This window comes from Cherax quadricarinatus, chromosome 75 (assembly GCF_038502225.1).
Source record: "Cherax quadricarinatus isolate ZL_2023a chromosome 75, ASM3850222v1, whole genome shotgun sequence".
Taxonomy (NCBI): domain Eukaryota; kingdom Metazoa; phylum Arthropoda; class Malacostraca; order Decapoda; family Parastacidae; genus Cherax; species Cherax quadricarinatus.
In genome coordinates this window covers 9,985,454-10,004,479 of record NC_091366.1, presented here as the reverse complement: position 1 = coordinate 10,004,479, position 19,026 = coordinate 9,985,454, and the positions used below count along the sequence as shown (strand labels likewise).

Here is a 19,026-nt window from a genome sequence, read left to right as displayed (position 1 = left end):
GTGTTGTAAGAGGCGACTAAAATGCCGGGAGCAAGGGGATAGTAACCCCTTCTCCTGTATTTACTAAATGTAAAAGGAGAAACTTTCGTTTTTCCTTTTAGGCCACCCCGCCTCAGTGGGATATGGCCGGTGTGCTGAAAGAAGAAAGAATCAAGATTTTCTTGAGCTCTTAAAATTTTTGATTGCAGTAGGGATATTTGCAGTTTTGAGCTGTTGTATCAGCACCCCTCTGGCAAGACAGGGATGGAGTGAATGATATTGAAGGAGTTTCTTCTTATGGGTCACCCTGTCTTGCTGGGAGACAGCTGGTTTGTTGAAAAAAAAAAAAATGCAACAGAATTGTGCTATGTAAATTTGGGTTGTAAGAGGGTCTATGCAACTGAACCTTACCTGGAATACAATAATAAAAATTATTGTAGTGAATGTTCAGAAACCGATACATCTGAGATAAGAAGAATGAAATAAGTATATGAAAGTGGTATGCAGGATATGATATTAGGAGAGGGCCAAACCATCATATATATATAGACAAGAGCAACTGATGTTTGTACTGTACTGTACATTGGGTAGTCAGGTGTTAGGACCAATGTTTCCCATGAAGCTACATGCCTGTGTAACAGCCAAAGAAGTGCATCATACTGATGTATTGACTGTTAAGACAGAGTACATTTTCAATGTCAAGTTAGTGCCTTTTTTTTTTTTTGTTTTACAGTTTTTTTTTTTTAACACACCAGCTGTCCCCCATCAAGGTAGGGTGACCCAAAAAAGAAAAAATGCTTTCATAAAGTTTTTTCTTTTTGCATTTAGTAATTTATACAAAAGGGGTTACTAGCCCCTTGCTTCTGGCATTTTAGTCACCTCTTACAACATGCATGGCAGATTTACATTTTGGTATAGTAGATTAAGTTTTCATATTCAGTATTCACTTCTTAAATACCATTGGGGTTTGATAGCTATAAATACTGCATTACTGCAATAAAAATTGCAAATTCTTATATATGGCTTAGGAAACCGACATGGATGACTCAGATACACATACAACACTTGGGTGTCTTTATTGTGAAAATATTTCATTAACCAGTGGATTTATCAATCAATCATCATTTTATCAACACACTGGCCGACTCCCACCAAGGCAGGGTGGCCCAAAAAAGAAAAACCCTCACCATCATTCACTCCATCACTGTCTTGTTAGAAGGGTGCTTTACACTACAGTTTTTAAACTGCAACATTAACACCCCTCCTTCAGAGTGCAGGCACTGTACTTCCCATCTCCAGGACTCAAGTCCGGCCTGCCGGTTTTATCAATCAAATACAAATATAGTATTGGAGTGATACAACTACCACTTGGCAAAAACATTTCTGCGGTAAAGATACCCAAGTGTTGCACACATGTCTTACTCACTGAATTTTAAGTTGCTACCATTTACATCATGTACACATGATGTAAATAGTTTAGAAAATTGACAAGTTAAAGAATGAGATGCTTGTGCAACATTTGAGAATCTTTATTACAGAGATTCCCAAATGTTTCACAAGTGTCTTGTCTCAGTCTTCACACATGTAATTGCATCTATACTTGTACACATAACAGCATTTGTTCTTCATAAGGATAGAAAAAATTTAGGGATCATTGGTCAGGATTGAAATGTTAAAGCTAAAAATGTAAATATTTGAAAATACAGTAAAACTTTTATGATTACGCATTTGAGCAGGATATAGAATATCGATTTTATGTTAACATTGAGTGCAAATTTCAGTAAAAAATTATGTGAATTGGGTTTAATATTTTTTTAGAAAAACTTAAGTTCAAGTTGTTTTTATAAAGAAAGAAATAAACCTTTTAGTTATTTAACGATATCTTAAGTAAAAATTGGTTCTGTAGCAGCCATTTTGTATTTAGCAAGCAAACTTTCTAAACCAACTTTGTGTATGTAGAAGTGTTATTATATTCACATTACAGAACTATATGGCCCACTTCCTTCTTAATAATATGATTATATCATAAAGTGGTAAAAAATGCATACTGTATATAAAAGAATGTTGAGGTTAAGTGTGCAGAACAGTGCTACCTCGCCATCTTTATTATATCGCTGGAAGAAGAATGTAAAATATTGATGGATTTTACTTTTATTTTGTCAGTAGCCAAGAGGAGAAAGTTACTTGCAGTCTGTATGGTACATAGCATTTTGAGTGACTTATTGAAAAACATGTATTTTCTTTTATTTCAGATGTTTACATCCATGGTGGTTATAATGGTGTAGAAGCATTTGCTGATCTTTGGAGACTGAATCTGATTTCATTTGAGTGGCAAAAATTACCATGCAAATCACCAGTACCACTCTACTTTCATTCGGCAGCTGTAACAGAGGTAGGAACTTTTTATCTTTAAAGATAGAAATTTGTGTGAATGGCATATATACATTAGTATTGTTACTATACTCTTCAAGGGATAGGGTCCCTTGGTGTGGTAAGGGACTCTTGATCCGAAGAATTAGACCTTTTGTCTCCTTCCTTGAATTGATTCTTGATTGCCCTCTACCCCCCTCCCCTCCTTGTTTTTTTTTTTTCAACAAGTCGGCCGTCTCCCACCGAGGCAGGGTGACCCAAAAAAGAAAGAAAATCCCCAAAAAGAAAATGCTTTCATCATCATTCAACACTTTCACCACACTCACACATTATCACTGGTTTTGCAGAGGTGCTCAGAATACAACAGTTTAGAAGCATATACATATAAAGATACACAACATATCCCTCCAAACTGCCAATATCCCAAACCCCCCCTTTAAAGTGCAGGCTCATAGGTTGAAATGTAAAGGTATCGTTGTCTGTCCCATTCTGCTGAGACCCCTTCATGTTGATGGTGTTTGCCATTGGAACTAGATAATCTAGGGATGTGCTGAGCTGGTGTCTAGAGTTCTGGAGGGTGGCTTCATGTGTCTTTGGGTAACAAGAGTATCTTGCAGGCTGTTTATTGGTTCGGGGAAGTGGTAGGCAAAGGGGGTTATGACTTTTGGCAGGTTACTGATTGCTTTTCGCTTTTGTTGGCCAAGGTGGCTCAGTGGATGTGAGGTTACCGTCCTGAATTGCTGGTTTACTGGCATGAAGGGTAGGGTAGGGAGTCCTTTCTGTGCAGCATCGACACTACTTGGTGAGACAAAGGTACTCTTGGACAAGGAGAATGACATACAATCTTTGTTTCTCCCCGGAGCTGTTGTCTACCCCCTACCAATTTCTAGAAAAAAAAATTAATTCATGCATAGTCCAGTTCATAATTTGCCTATTTTCCTCTTCCCCAGCCTCTTACCCCTGGAGCATCCTGACCTACCCATGGACCTTCCTTGCAACCCAGCTTCACCCACATTGATTTTTGAATCAGCCACTTGCCACAACAGGACAGATTGGCTTGATATCAACATCTGAATGCCCTCAGCCCATACTTGATGATGCCAGTGCTATCACTGACATTCCTTCTTCCTGCAACCCTAAGAAACATACCTGGAAACATATTCCCCCTCACTCTATTACAGTGACCATCTTAGACAAAACCTTCTTTTCAGCTGATGACACCTGCTGATTACCTTACTGACCATGCCATTAGCAAAGCAGTCACGACGCATGTAGGTCAAACTGTGTCCCTTCATGCCTTCAAGAGTAGGATGCACATTGTCACTGTGAATGATACTGAGTAAGCTGCCAGTCTTTCCCTTCAATCTTTTGATGACAACCCTGTCACTAAGCACAGACTTTCCATTCTCAGTTTTAGCTGTGGTTCTTCCCTCATCTTATATATCATTATCTAACAAGATTTTTTGCAATATGGCCTGGATATTCAGGAGCAGCTTGAGCTCAAGTACCTACTAGTCATTAAGGTGGAAACTTAATCCACCCTGCCTGGAGTTGGAGATTTGATCCTAGAAACATTGCTAAACTAACCTTCAGCTGCTGGGAGCTTCCAGCTTCTGTTTATATAGCACACCAATACTTACAGGTGCTCCAAACAGTTGCTCCCCACACCTCAACAATGTAGATATTGCTGGCGCTTGGCCACCCTGCCAGGTATTGTAGATCACTGGTGGAATTCCTGGTCTGTAGTGCAACATATCATAATCCTTCCTGTGGCCTGCCTCTCACTTGCTTTAACTCCAGTGAAGTTCACCCTGTGTATTCCCACTGATGCCCACTTTACTTGAGAAAATGTGAAATCTGTTGTTTCAAGGAAAAGGAGAACCTTTCATATGCTATGTCAGTGACTACTCCATTTTCAAGAAAGACCTCATGGCTCTCCTACTCCAGAATGCCTCAGCATTCTCATGTTCCTGTTGTACCCTCTTCTATAGTCACCCCTGTGTTTAACCCTTTTGCAGTCCTTGCTGACATTCCCACCTCTTTGCCGTAACGCATTTCTTCCCACTTTGTCTTCCTCCATTTCCCTTGATTCTCCTTCAACACAGCTTTTCTCAGGTGCACTTTCATCTCTTCCTCCAAAACTCCCTTGCAACTTCTTGCTCCTCTATGCTTAACTTTCCCCACCCTCTGTGACTTCCCCATTGCCTCCTCCATCTGTCACATTTGTGGATATACATCCGCCCTCACTTACGTCCGCTATTTCCCCGTCTCCATCCAGATTCCTTTCTTTCAGGACCCCTCCCTTTTCTGTCTCCTGTGGTTTTAATACCTCCAAGATCTCTACAATGGGCTAGTAACCCCTTTTCCTGTAATAATTACTAAAAAGAATAAGAAGAAAACTGTCAAAGTGGGAAATCTGAATGTGCGTGGATGTTGTGCAAATGATAAGAAAGAGATGATTGTGGATGTTATGAATGAGAAGAAGCTGGATGTCCTGGCTTTAAGTGAAACAAAGCTGAAGGGGGTGGGAGAGTTTCAGTGGAGAGGAATAAATGGGATTAGGTCGGGGGTTTCAAATAGAGTTAGAGCTAAAGAAGGAGTAGCAATAATGTTGAAGGATAAGTTATGGCAGGAAAAGAGGGACTATAAATGTATTAATTCAAGGATTATGTGGAGTAAAATAAAGGTTGGATGTGAAAAGTGGGTTATAGTAAGCTCATATGCACCTAGAGAAGAGAGAGAGAGATTTTGGGAAATGTTGAGTGAATGCATGGGGAGTTTTGAACCAAGTGTGAGAGTAATGGTGGTTGGGGATTTCAATGCTAAAGTGGGCAAAAATGTTGTGGAGGGAGTAGTAGGTAAATTTGAGCTATGTGTAGAAAGAGGTTTGGTAATAAGTAATACATATTTTATGAAGAAGAGGATAAATAAATATACAAGGTATGATATAGCACGTAATGAAAGTAGTTTGTTAGATTATGTATTGGTGGATAAAAGGTTGATGGGTAGGCTCCAGGATGTACACTTTTATAGAGGGGCAACTGATATATTGGATCATTATTTAGTTGTAGCTACAGTTAGAGTAAGAGGTAGATGGGAAAAGAGGAAAATGGCAACAACCAGCAAGAGGGAGGTGAAAGTGTATAAACTAAGGGAGGAGGAAGTTTGGGTGAGATATAAGCAACTATTTGCAGAAAGGTGGGCTGGTGCAAATATGAGTAGTGGGTGGGGAGGGGTTGAAGAGGGTTGGGATAGTTTTAAAAATGCAGTATTAGAATGTGGGGCAGAAGTTTTGTGGTTATAGGAGGGTGAGTGCAGGAGGAAAGAGGAGTAATTGGTGGAATGATGAAGTAAAAGGTGTGATAAAAAAGAAAAAGTTAGCTTATGAGAGGTTTTTACAAAGCAGAAGTGTTATTAGAAGAGTAGAGTATATGGAGAGTAAAAGAAAGGTGAAGAGAGTGGTGAGAAAGTGCAAAAGGAGAGCAGATGATAGAGTGGGAGAAGCACTGTCAAGAAATTTTAATGAAAATAAGAAAAAAATTTGGAGTGAGTTAAACAAGTTAAGAAAGCCTAGAGAACGAATGGATTTGTCAGTTAAAAACAGAGTAGGGGAGTTAGTAGATGGAGAGATGGAGGTTTTGGGTAGATGGCGAGAATATTTTGAGGAACTTTCAAATGTTGACGAAGAAAGGGAAGCGGTAATTTCATGCACTGGCCAGGGAGGTATACCAGGATGTGAGTGTGGGGGAGGTGCGTGAGGCATTACGTAGAATGAAAGGGGGTAAAGCAGCTGGAACTGATGGGATCATGACAGAAATGTTAAAAGCAGGGGGATATAGTGTTGGAGTGGTTGGTATTTTTGTTTAATAAATGTATAAAAGAGGGGAAGGTACCTAGGGATTGGCAGAGAGCATGTATAGTCCCTTTATATAAAGGGAAGGGGGACAAAAGAGATTGTAAAAATTATAGAGGAATAAGTTTACTGAGTATACCAGGAAAAGTGTATGGTAGGGTTATAATTGAAAGAATTAGAGGCAAGACAGAATGTAGGACTGCGGATGAGCAAGGAGGTTTCAGAGTGGGTAGAGAATGTGTAGATCAAATGTTTACATTGAATCATATATGTGAACAGTATTTAGATAAAGGCAGGGAAGTTTTTATTGCATTTATGGATTTAGAAAAGACATATGATAGAGTGGATAGGGGAAGCAATGTGGCAGATGTTGCAAGTATATGGAATAGGTGGTAACTTACTAAATGCTGTAAAGAGTTTTTATGAGGATAGTGAGGCTCAGGTTAGGGTGTGTAGAAGAGAGAGAGACTACTTCCCAGTAAAAGTAGGTCTTAGACAGGGATGTGTAATGTCACCATGGTTGTTTAATATATTTATAGATGGGGTTGTAAAAGAAGTAAATGCTAGGGTGTTCAGGAGAGGGGTGGGATTAAATTATGGGGAATTAAATACAAAATGGGAATTGACACAGTTGCTTTTTGCTGATGATACTGTGCTTATGGGAGATTCTAAAGAAAAATTGCAAAGGTTAGTGAATGAGTTTGGTAGAAAGTTGAAAGTGAACATAGAAAAGAGTAAGGTGATGAGGTTATCAAATGATTTAGATAAAGAAAAATTGGATATCAAATTGGGGAGGAGTATGGAAGAAGTGAATGTTTTCAGATGGCGGATGGATTTATGAAGGATGAGGTTAATCATAGAATTGATGAAGGAAAAAAATTGAGTAGTGCGTTGAGGTATGTGTGGAGGCAAAAAACGTTACCTATGGAGGCAAAGAAGGGAATGTATGAAAGTATAGTAGTACCAACACTCTTATATGGGTGTGAAGCTTGGGTTGTGAATGCAGCAGCGAGGAGGCGGTTGGAGGCAGTGGAGATGTCCTGTTTAAGGGCAGTGTGTGGTGTAAATATTATGCAGAAAATTCGGAGTGTGGAAATTAGGTGAAGGTGTGGAGTTAATAAAAGTATTAGAGGGCTGAAGAGGGGTTGTTGAGGTGGTTTGGTCATTTAGAGAGAATGGATCAAAGTAGAATGACATGGAGAGTGTATAAATCTGTAGGGGAAGGAAGGCGGGGTAGGGGTCGTCCTTGAAAAGGTTGGAAGGAAGGGGTAAGGGAGGTTTTGTGGGCAAGGGGCTTGGACTTCCAACAGGCGTGCATGAGCGTGTTCGATAGGAGTGAATGGAGACGAATGGTATTTGGGACCTGATGATCTGTTGGAGTGTGAACAGGGTAATATTTAGTGAAGGGATTCAGGGAAACCGGTTATTTTTATATAGCCAGACTTGAGTCCTGGAAATGGGAAGTACAATGCCTGCACTCTAAAGGAGGGGTTCGGGATATTAGCAGTTTGGAGGGATATGTTGTGTATCTTTATACGTATATGCTTCTAAACTGTTGTGTTCTGAGCACCTCTGCAAAAACAGTTATTATGTGTGAGTGAGGTGAAAGTGTTGAATGATGATGAAAGTATTTTCTTTTTGGGTCACCCTGCCTCGGTGGGAGACGGCCAACTTGTTAAAAAAAAAAAAAAAAAATCTCTACTCCATCTGCCTATTAAGACATCCTGCTACTTGATTGTCATTTTTTTTTTTTAACAAAGGCAGGGTGACCCCAAAAAGAAGAAACACTTTCATCATCATCGTCATTCAATCTAGAGGTGACGATGCAGCATATCTCCACCCCTCTTTCAGAGTACAGACACTGTACTTCACACCTCCAGGAATAAAGTCTGTCTAACTGGTTTCCCTAAATCCCTTCATAAATGTTACCTTCTCACACTCCAACAGCACATCATAATGATAACTTTCCTCCACTTGCTCCTATATAACATGCTCCTGCTTCCTCCAACCTTTCCTAGGACAACCCCTACCCTGCCTTCTTTCCACTATATATTTATACACCCTCCAAGTTATTCTGTTTTGTTCCATCCTCTCTAAATGTCTGAATCACCTCAATAACCCCTATTAAGCTCTCTGGATACTACTATTAGTAACCCCACACTCTCACATATCCAAGCTATGGATTCTCTGCATAATCACACCACACATTGCCCTCAGACATGAAATCTCCACTGCCTCCAGCTTCTTGTTGCAACATTCACCACCCATGCTTCTTGAGGCCATATCAGCTTTTATTGAGGATACAAAACCTATGATGGACAATGACCTGCTTCCTTTATCTTCACATTCTCACCCTTCACAAACCCCTACACTTGCTGACCAGTGTCTTTCTTTTAGGGACTACACACATATCACTTGTATCTACCTTCTCACTACCATCATACATTGACTTTACTGGCCATCTTAGCCCATAACCACTGCCTCCTTTCTGTTGCCAGTTTCATTCTTTTTTCTGATAATGACTTTATTGCAATTGTAGTGAAAAACCAGAGGATACATGGGAAATCATTGGAGGGGGAGAGCTCTCTGAGTGTTGCTCTCCTAGTTTTCCTTATTTATACCTCTTTATAAGAACCAAAACTACACACCACTGTTGGTCTTCCTATCTCTGGCTGTGTTTTATTATAATCTCAGTGATCCTTTTCCAATGACATTGAACAATGGTGCACTTCTTGCATAGTGTTATTTCTTACTCTCAGCTTTCCATTTGCATTTTGCTTCATTATACTGCGGCCTCTGTATATTTAGACAAGTGGTAACACAGTCTGCTCATGTTATCTTTTCCTCTTCTCGCCCATTATCCATTTTCTGATTTCATCCTTTTATTAAGTGATTTTAATGTTCATCATTTGCTCTGGAGAGGGTCTCACTCTGACTTTCAAGGTGACCAGTTAGAGGCTTTTCTCACTTTTCTCCCTCTTCATGTTTAAAAAAGTGGCATCCCTACTCATTTAGATTTTTGCACTCGTTCTCTTTCCTGTGTGGATGTCTCTATATGCTCTTCTTCTGTAATGTTGGAATTTTAATGATCTTTAGTACCTGATCATAACAGCGATCATTTCCCTCTTCTCCTTACTTCTCATTATTATGCCCAACCCCTTTGTTGCTCCAGTTGGCAGTTTCAGCAAGCAGATTGGGCACTTTATTCATGCCATACTTCTTATCTTGATGTTTCCCCTTCTATGTCTTCCTCCAACAAGTTGTCACACCTTTTTACCACCTCTTTTCATACTGTAGCAATGCTTAGTAATCACCGAAACTTGAGTAGGCATTGTCAGAAATGTGTACCTGGGTGGTCTGACATTGCTCATGCAGTGCGATTGTAATGCTCTGTGTGGGACTCCTACTATTACAACAGAACCAACAACCATTTCATTGCTTTTAAACAGGTGAGGGCATTTACCCTTCCAGTTATACATGTAGCAAAATGTTTTTGTTGGCTAGTTAATGTGTCTACTGTTAATTCCATTGCCTCTCTGTGTAGTTTGGAAAGAGGTGCATCAGTTGACTGGCAGGTACTCTTCAGAATCTGCTCCCATTCTCAGTTGCTGGCACTAGCAGTGCAGACCATTGTTGAAATTTGCCACAGCAGTTGGGTGTCACCTTGTCTATGTATACCAAGGTCTCCATTTTCACACTCACTTCTTTCCTCCAAACCCAAGAGGGAGTCAGCACCTCTGGATCTATTATTATTATTAATTTTGTTATTAAATTAATTTCATAATAAATAGGAAGATAGGATAAATAGGAAGATGAAACCAAGAAACCACATATTTCAGTATACAGTATGAGGTTTATTTTACAGGAATAACAATGATAATGTGTAAATGATGGTAAAAATGTTGAATGATGGTGAAAGTGGTTTTTCTTTTTATTGGGTTACCCTGCCTTGGTGGGAGACGGCCAGTGTGCAAACAAAAAAAAAAAAAAAAGGTAGATGGAATTATGAATATTATAGATTTGGGGATTACTTTAGAAAGCATCTATAACACATGATATGAATAATTTACAGATGAAAAACTACATGACTGAAATTGCATATTTTGTTGTGAATATATAAAATTAATGAGATGACTAAAATATTAATTTAAAATAATGCATCTTACAGAGTCCAGTATACTGACATGGAAATTGTTTGTCTTCAGGATGGATGTATGTATATGTTTGGAGGAGTCAAAAATCTCGAAGACAATAAACGCACTGCGAGAGTGACTAAAGTATGGCTCAATGTAGGAAAACTTCGTGATATATGCTGGGAGGCACTCTGCCATTACACTCCCAACCTGCCTAGCTTACCACCATCAACACTTCTTCAAATGGGTATTCCTCAGTACATAGTGGAAAGTTTGCAGCATCAGACACCTGCCTATGGATAAAAAATACTTGGTAAGTTGATGGGTGAGAAAATAGCTGTAGTGATGATGATAGGAAAGCATTAACATTTTGTATTGCATAAGCCCATGAAGGGTCCTACTCAATTGAAGTACCTTGTAATTATTTTTTTTTTTTTTTTTCAACAAGTCGGCCGTCTCCCACCGAGGCAGGGTGACCCAAAAAAAAAAAAGAAAGAAAATCCCCAAAAAGAAAATACTTTCATCATCATTCAACACTTTCACCACACTCACACATTATCACTGCTTTTGCAGAGGTGCTCAGAATACAACAGTTTAGAAGCATATACGTATAGAGATACACAACATATCCCTCCAAACTGCCAATATCCCAAACCCCTCCTTTAAAGTGCAGGCATTGTACTTCCCATTTCCAGGACTCAAGTCCGACTATATGAAAATAACCGGTTTCCCTGAATCCCTTCACTAAATATTACCCTGCTCACACTCCAACAGATCGTCAGGTCCCAAGTATCATTCGTCTCCATTCACTCCTATCTAACACGCTCATGCACGCTTGCTGGAAGTCCAAGCCCCTCACCCACAAAACCTCCTTTACCCCCTCTTTCCAACCCTTTCTTATTCTGTTGCTAAGCATATTTGATGCAGTTATGAGGCATTGTGCCACAGAATAGAATAATCACCAAATTCATGCAGTAGAGAAAAAACCCAGGTGCGTGGGGGTGAGATTGGAGCTATGAAGCTTAAGCTACCATACTTCATTATGAGGCTTGGGCCTAACTTAAAGACACAGAAGACAATATCTACATATTCCCACAAACAGACAACACATTAAGGAATCACTTCCTTCACTAACACAGATTTTGGCCTTGGTGGTGATTATTCTTTGCTGCCATGCAATGCTTCGTATATAAATTACATATTGGAGCTAATTTGTCATAAATTTACAGAAGTAAATTCCTACAAATTGTTCACAATGCACAGTACATACTGTATATAATATAAGAGATATGATTGGAAACTTTGAAGTTTAATAGACACATTTTTTTTTCCCAACAAGTTGGCCATCTCCCACCGAGGCAAGGTGACCCAAAGAGAAAGAAAATCCCCAAAAAGAAAATACTTTCATCATCATTCAACACTTTCACCTCACTCATACATAATCACTGTTTTTGCATAGGCACCCAGATACAACATTTTAGAAGCATATATAAAGTTATATAACATATCCCTCCAAACTGCCAATATCCCAAACCCCTCCTTTAAAGTGCAGGCATTGTACTTCCCATTTTCAGTACTCAAGTTTGGCTATATAAAAATAACTGGCTTCCCTGAATCCCTTCACTAAATATTACCCTGTTCACACTCCAACAGCTCATCAGGTCCCAAAAACCATTTGTCTCCATTCACTCCTATCTAGCACACTCACACATGCTTGCTGGAAGTCCAAGCCCCTCACTCACAAAATCTCCTTTACCTCCTCCCTCCAACCTTTTCAAGGATGACCCCTACCCTGCCTTCCTTTCCCTACAGATTTGTATGCTCTCCATGTCATTCTACTTCGATCCATTCTCTCTAAATGACCAAACCACCTCAACAATCCCTTTTTAGCCCTCTGACTAATACTTTTATTAACTCCACACCTTCTAATTTCCACACTCTGAATTTTCTGCATAATATTTACACCACACATTGCCCTTAGACAGGACATCTCCACTGCCTCCAACCGCCTCCTCACTGCAACATTTACAACCCAAGCTTCACGCCCATATAAGTGTGTTGGTACTACTATACTTTCGTACATTCCCTTCTTTGCCTCCATAGATAACGTTTTTTGTCTCCACATATACCTCAATGCACCACTCGCCTTTTTTCCTTCATCAGTTCTATTATTAACCTCATCCTTCATAAATCCATCTGCTGACACGTCAACTCCCAAATATCTGAAAACATTCACTTCTTCCATACTCCTCCTCCCCAATTTGATATCCAATTTTTCTTTATCTAAATTGTTTGATACTGCCTTTATGATAAGTAATATTTAATTTTTTCAGTGTGGACGTTGCAGGTATAGAGGACAATGGAAAACCAAGTTTCGTGATTATGAAGGTGTATGAAGTTGGACATGGATACTGCTGTTACGATTTACAATATTTGTATTTGGTGTGGTCATATTTGTGTACATGTATGTGCACTAGTTTCTTAAGATAGTAGATGTAAATTCTCATGCTTTGATTTCAACACCTCAATTTAACCACTCCATAAAATGCAGGTTATTGAACCTGTGTAATTTATTTGTAATTGATTGATTCCTTATTTGTATCTTCTCATTGTACTTATGATTGTAATGTATTACCCAAGCTGTAATGACTTCAGTTAATACTAGGTCTAAATAAAGGTACTATATTTAAGTCTGTTGACTAGTTTGCCCAAAATACATTTGCATAATTACTGACTTTCTTCTGAGCCTTATAAAACAATTTTTTTTTTTTTAACACAGCCATTTCCCACCTAGGCAAAGTGACCTAAAAAGAAAGAAAAATACTTCCATCATCGTTCAACACTTTCACAATCAATCATACATAATCACTGTCTTTGCAGAGGCAATCAGATACGACAGTTTAGAAGTTCCTCCAAACTGCCAATATCCCAAACCCCTCCTTGAAAGTGCAGGCATTGTACTTCCCATTTCCAGGACTCAAGTCTGGCTAACCAGTTTCTCTGAATCCCTTCACACAATATTACCTTGCTCACACTCCAACAGATCATCAGATCCCAAAAACCACTCGTCTCCATTCACTCCTATCTAACACACTAACGCTTGCTGGAAGTCCAAGCCCCTCACCCACAAATCCTTCTTTACCCCCCTCCCTCCAACCTTTTTGAGGATGACCCCTACCCCACCTTCCTTACCTATAGATTTATATGCTCTCCAACTCTTTATACTTTGTTCCATTCTTTCTAAAGGACCAAACCACCTCAGCAACCCCTCTTCAGCCCTCTGACTAATATTTTTAGGAACTCCACACCACCTCCTAATTTCCACCACACATTGCCCTTAGACACAACATTTCTACTGTCTCCAGCCACCTCCTCGCCGCAGCATTAACAAACCAAGCTTCACACCTATAAAAGAGTGTTGGTACCGGTATAGTTTCGTACATTCCCTTCTTTGCCTCCATGGATAAAGTTTTTTGTCTCCACAGATACCTCAATGCACCACTCACCTTTTTTCCTTCATCAATTCTATGGTTAACCTCATCTTTCATAAACCCATTTGCTGACAAGTCAACTCCCAAATATACCTACCATCCGACTTACGACCACTCAATTTACGACCGTGTTTTTTATGCCAAATTTCTGGGAAATAAGCAACTATTTGTGTTCTACACAGTGTTTATCCTAAACCTTACAGTATAAAATACAGTACTAACAACATAAAAAGTAAAGTAAAACATGAAATACCAAAATAAAACAATAAAATAAAGTCGTTACAAAAATGTTTTGTTGATATTCAGTAGTAAAGTTCGACTTATGATCATTTCGACTTAAGACCGGTTTCTCGGAACCGAACTCGGTCGTAAGTCGGATGGTAGGTGTATCTGAAAACATTCACTTCTTCCATACTCCCTCTCTCCAATGTGATACCCAATTTTTCTTTATCTAAATCATTTGATACCCTCATCACCTTACTCTTATCTATGTTCACCTTCACCTTTCTACCTTTACACACCCTCCCAAACTCATCCAGTAACCTTTGCAACTTTTCTTTAGAATCTCCCATAAGAAGAGTATCATCAGCAAAAAGTAACTGTGTCAACTCCCATTTCATAATTGATTCCCCAAAATTTAATACCACCCCTTTCCCAAAGACCCTAGCATTTACTTCTTTTACAAGCCCAGCTATAAATATATTTAACAACCATGGTGACATTACACATCCCTGTCTAAGACCCACCTTTACTGGGAAGTAATCTCCCTCTCTCCTACACACCCTAACCTGAGCCTCACTATCCTCATAAAAACTCTTTACAGTATTTAGTAGCTTACTACCTATTCCATACACTTGCAACATCTGCCACATTGCTCCCCTAGCCCCACTATCACATGCCATTTCTAAATCCATAAATGCAATGAAAACGTCCCTACCTGTTTCTAAATACTGTTCACATATATGCTTCAATGTAAACACTTAATCTGCACATCCTATACCCACTCTAAAGCCTCTTTGCTCATCTGCAATCCTACCCTCTGTCTTACCTTTAATTCCTTCAATAATAACCCTACCATACACTTTACCTGGTATACTCGGTAAACTTATTCCCATATAATTTTTACAATCTCTTGTTGTCCCCCATCCATTTATATAAAGGAACTATGCAAGCTACAACTAAATAATGATCCAATATATCTGTTGCCCCTTATTAAACATGTACATCCTGAAGCCTACCCATCAACCTTTTATCCACCAATACATAATCTAACAAACTACTTTAATTACATGATATATCATACCTTGTATACTTACTTATTCTCTTTTTCATAAAATATGTGTTCTTATTACGAAACCTCTTTCTACACATAGTTCAATTAAAGGCTCCCCATTTTCATTTACCCCTGGCACCCCAAATTTACCTACTACTCCCTCCACAACATTTTTACCCACTTTAGCATTAAGATCCCCAATCACAAGTACTCTCTCACTTGGTTCAAAACTACCCATGCACTTGCTCAACATTTCCCAAAATATCTTTCTCTCCTCCACACTTCTCTCTTCCCTAGGTGCATAAACATAACCCACTTTTCCCATCCAACCCTTATTTTACTCCACATAATCCTTGAATTTTTACATTTATATTCCCTCTTCTCTTGCCATAATTTATCCTTCATTATTGCTACTCCTTCCGTAGCTCTAACTCTGTTTGAAACCCCTGACCTAAACCCATATATTTCTCCCCACTGAAACTCTCCTACCCCCTTTAGCTTTGTTTCACTTAAAGCCAGGACATCCAGCTTCTCATTCATAACATTCACAATCATCTCTTTCTTATCATTCACACAACAACCAAGCACATTCAAACATCCCACTTTGACAGTTTTCTTCTTTTTCTTTTTAGTAAGTTATACGGGAGAAGGGGTTACTAGCCCATTGCTCCCGGCATTTTAGTTGACTTTTACAACATGCATGGTTTATGGAGGAAAGATTCTTATTCCACTTCCCCATGGATATGAAAAGAAAAACAATAAGAACAAGAACTATTAAGGTAAAATCAAAGACAACTCAGATGAGTGTGTGTGTACATATACATGTACTGTACATGCATGTGTAGTGTGACCTAAGTGTAAGTAGAAGTAGCAAGATGTATCTGAAATCTTTCATGTTTGAGACAGAAAAAGGACCCCAGCAGTCCTACCATCATGTAAAACAAATACAGGCTTCCGTTTTACACTCAGTTGGTAGGACGGTAGTACCTTCCTAAGTGGTTGCTGTCTACCAACCTACTACTATAATACAGATATAATCTGATAATGTATAACTACTATAATTTGTATGGCTCATAAGAAATATTTATAAATTTAATTAAATTGTAATTTAAAAGGCATAGCCCAACATTGTTGCACTTGGAGTATACATTATATATTGATGCAAATAATTGTTTTTTATTGCTTTATTCTTCTAACAATGTATACAAGGAATACCTATTACAATTGTTTCATGGTATAGTACGCCTCAAAACATGGAAATAAATCACATCGTCTGACCTTATTGAATTATCCTGTATAAACAATGCAATTTCTGTGTCCATAACACCTGTGTGCCTTCAAGACTACTGTAATACATATATTTACAAGAAAATCTTATGATATTACAATTACTATTTTGAGATGTAATACTCATCGAAACATGGAAATAAGTCAGTGTTTGACTGTTGGGTTATCCTGTGTTAAATCTACAAAGTGTGCTTTTCAACTGATTCCACTGTTAGTATCATGAAATTATAATAAATCTGGAATGAATAAGTCATCCTTGTGCTATTTGCACACACTGTTTGCTGGTAGGGAAGCTGGTGGTGGAACAACAGGTCCTGATTTGATTGTTTACTTATGCTAGTTAGGCACTGATACTTATGCACTACATGGATCTGTCTGGTTTTAGATTTTTCAAAGGCTGAAGAGGTTTTAGGAGACCCAAACAGTTGGGCTGAGGTCATAGTTATTGGCAGAGGCATATTTGAAGGCACAGAAAATTGTGCATATCATTACATTGGACAGTCATCACCTGTATACTGATATGCTGGAAATAGTTGAAGGGTTAAGAACTTATGGCTGGGAGATATTTATATTGATAGTTGAACGTTATGTGACCCATATGGGTTTAGCTCCTAGAAAGTATATAATTATTATTGTAAATGCGAGGGTCTTGGCAAGAGGCGTGGAGTTAAAAGATAAAGAATCACACACAAAGTGGGAGTTGTCACAGCTGCTCTTTGCTGATGACACTGTGCTCTTGGGAGATTCTGAAGAGAAGTTGCAGAGATTGGTGGATGAATTTGGTAGGGTGTGCAAAAGAAGAAAATTAAAGGTGAATACAGGAAAGAGTAAGGTTATGAAGATAACAAAAAGATTAGGTGATGAAAGATTGAATATCAGATTGGAGGGAGAGAGTATGGAGGAGGTGAATGTATTCAGATATTTGGGAGTGGACGTGTCAGCGGATGGGTCTATGAAAGATGAGGTGAATCATAGAATTGATGAGGGGAAAAGAGTGAGTGGTGCACTTAGGAGTCTGTGGAGACAAAGAACTTTGTCCTTGGAGGCAAAGAGGGGAATGTATGAGAGTATAGTTTTACCAACACTCTTATATGGGTGTGAAGCATGGGTGATGAATGTTGCAGCGAGGAGAAGGCTGGAGGCAGTGGAGATGTCATGTCTGAGGGCAATGTGTGGTGTGAATATAATGCAGAGAATTCGTAGTTGGGAAGTTACGAGGAGGTGCAGGATTACCAAAACTGTTGTCCAGAGGGCTGAGGAAGGGTTGTTGAGGTGGTTCGGACATGTAGAGAGAATGGAGCGAAACAGAATGACTTCAAGAGTGTATCAGTCTGTAGTGGAAGGAAGGCGGGGTAGGGGTCGGCCTAGGAAAGGTTGGAGAGAGGGGGTAAAGGAGGTTTTGTGTGCGAGGGGCTTGGACTTCCAGCAGGCATGCGTGAGTGTGTTTGATAGTGAATGGAGACAAATGGTTTTTAATACTTGACGTGCTGTTGGAGTGTGAGCAAAGTAACATTTATGAAGGGGTTCAGGGAAACCGGCTGGCCGGACTTGAGTCCTGGAGATGGGAAGTACAGTGCCTGCACTCTGAAGGAGGGGTGTTAATGTTGCAGTTTAAAAACTGTAGTGTAAAGCACCCTTCTGGCAAGACAGTGATGGAGTGAATGATGGTGAAAGTTTTTCTTTTTCGGGCCACCCTGCCTTGGTGGGAATCGGCCAGTGTGATAATAAAAAAATAAAAAAATATTATTGTACTGATAGTCGAGAAAGCCTTTTAAAATGCTGTAACCATCTAAGGTTTGTTTGAATGGTTATCATTTAAAAGAAAAAAGTTTTCTTATAAAGTGTGAGCCACTGACCTGTTTTAAAAAAAAAAAAAGACAATGAAACCTAACTGTTTCATTTTCTTATATGAAAATCCAACATACCCTTAGGTTGAATTTTAAACATGATACCAATAGCAGATTTATGAGGGAAGTAGGGTGATGAGGGAAGAGCACTAAGCCCATATGGGTCATACTGCAAGAGAGGTAATCAAGTTCAGTCCAAGGAAAAGCAAAGATCCCTGTACTGCCAAGAAAATTAGGTTCCAAGTCTTTGCAAAGTTGCAGATAGCAATATTGTTAAAAAAGACGTTCTAAACACTTTACACTTCATATGCAATTATCTTTTTAAAGTTTTAAATTGCTCACTGGTAAATCAGCATTATTAGGCAATTCAGCAAAAGTATATATTTGGTCTGTTGTTAACTTAGACACTAGATCTAGTGCTTAAGTTAACTGCAGGCACTAGATCTAGTACCTGCAGTTTTCTTTTCACCATTATTTTTTCTGACAGTGATTTAATTGGAAAAGTTCAGCCAAAGAAAATAGATGTGGTTTAGAAATGTTTATTTTGCTGTGTATCTGGTAATTCTTCCACGTGTTTACAAATCATCCAACCATACATATATTCTAGGGAAGGGGGAGCACCTCGAAAACTAGGAGGCAATGAGGCATGATTTAAGGAAGAAGAGGTCTGATCTGATTTGCTGAATCAAGAGCCCTTACTGTCCTCAACAAACCACCTTTGTGGGGTGGTTTGTTAGAACATTGTTTGGGCTCATTACACACACACTGCTAAAGTATTACAACCTGGCATTTC

At 39.0% G+C, this 19,026-nt stretch overlaps 1 protein-coding gene across 3 annotated transcripts in view; it reads left to right on the top strand.

Moving 5' to 3' along the window:
- Positions 1 to 12,919, top strand: part of slim (scruin like at the midline) — a 48,558-nt gene extending 35,639 nt beyond the window's left edge. The window contains exons 7-9 of one of the 3 annotated variants that reach the window (XM_070101028.1): positions 2,232 to 2,371; positions 10,408 to 10,648; positions 12,669 to 12,919. In XM_070101028.1, the coding sequence (XP_069957129.1) occupies positions 2,232 to 2,371; positions 10,408 to 10,638 (371 nt within the window). In that variant the 3' untranslated portion in view covers positions 10,639 to 10,648; positions 12,669 to 12,919. Of the gene's footprint in view, positions 1 to 2,231; positions 2,372 to 10,370; positions 10,649 to 12,668 lie in introns of those variants that run through there. The other 2 variants (XM_070101031.1, XM_070101030.1) reach the window with 2 other exon arrangements.
- The last annotated feature ends 6,107 nt before the right edge of the window (positions 12,920 to 19,026 follow it).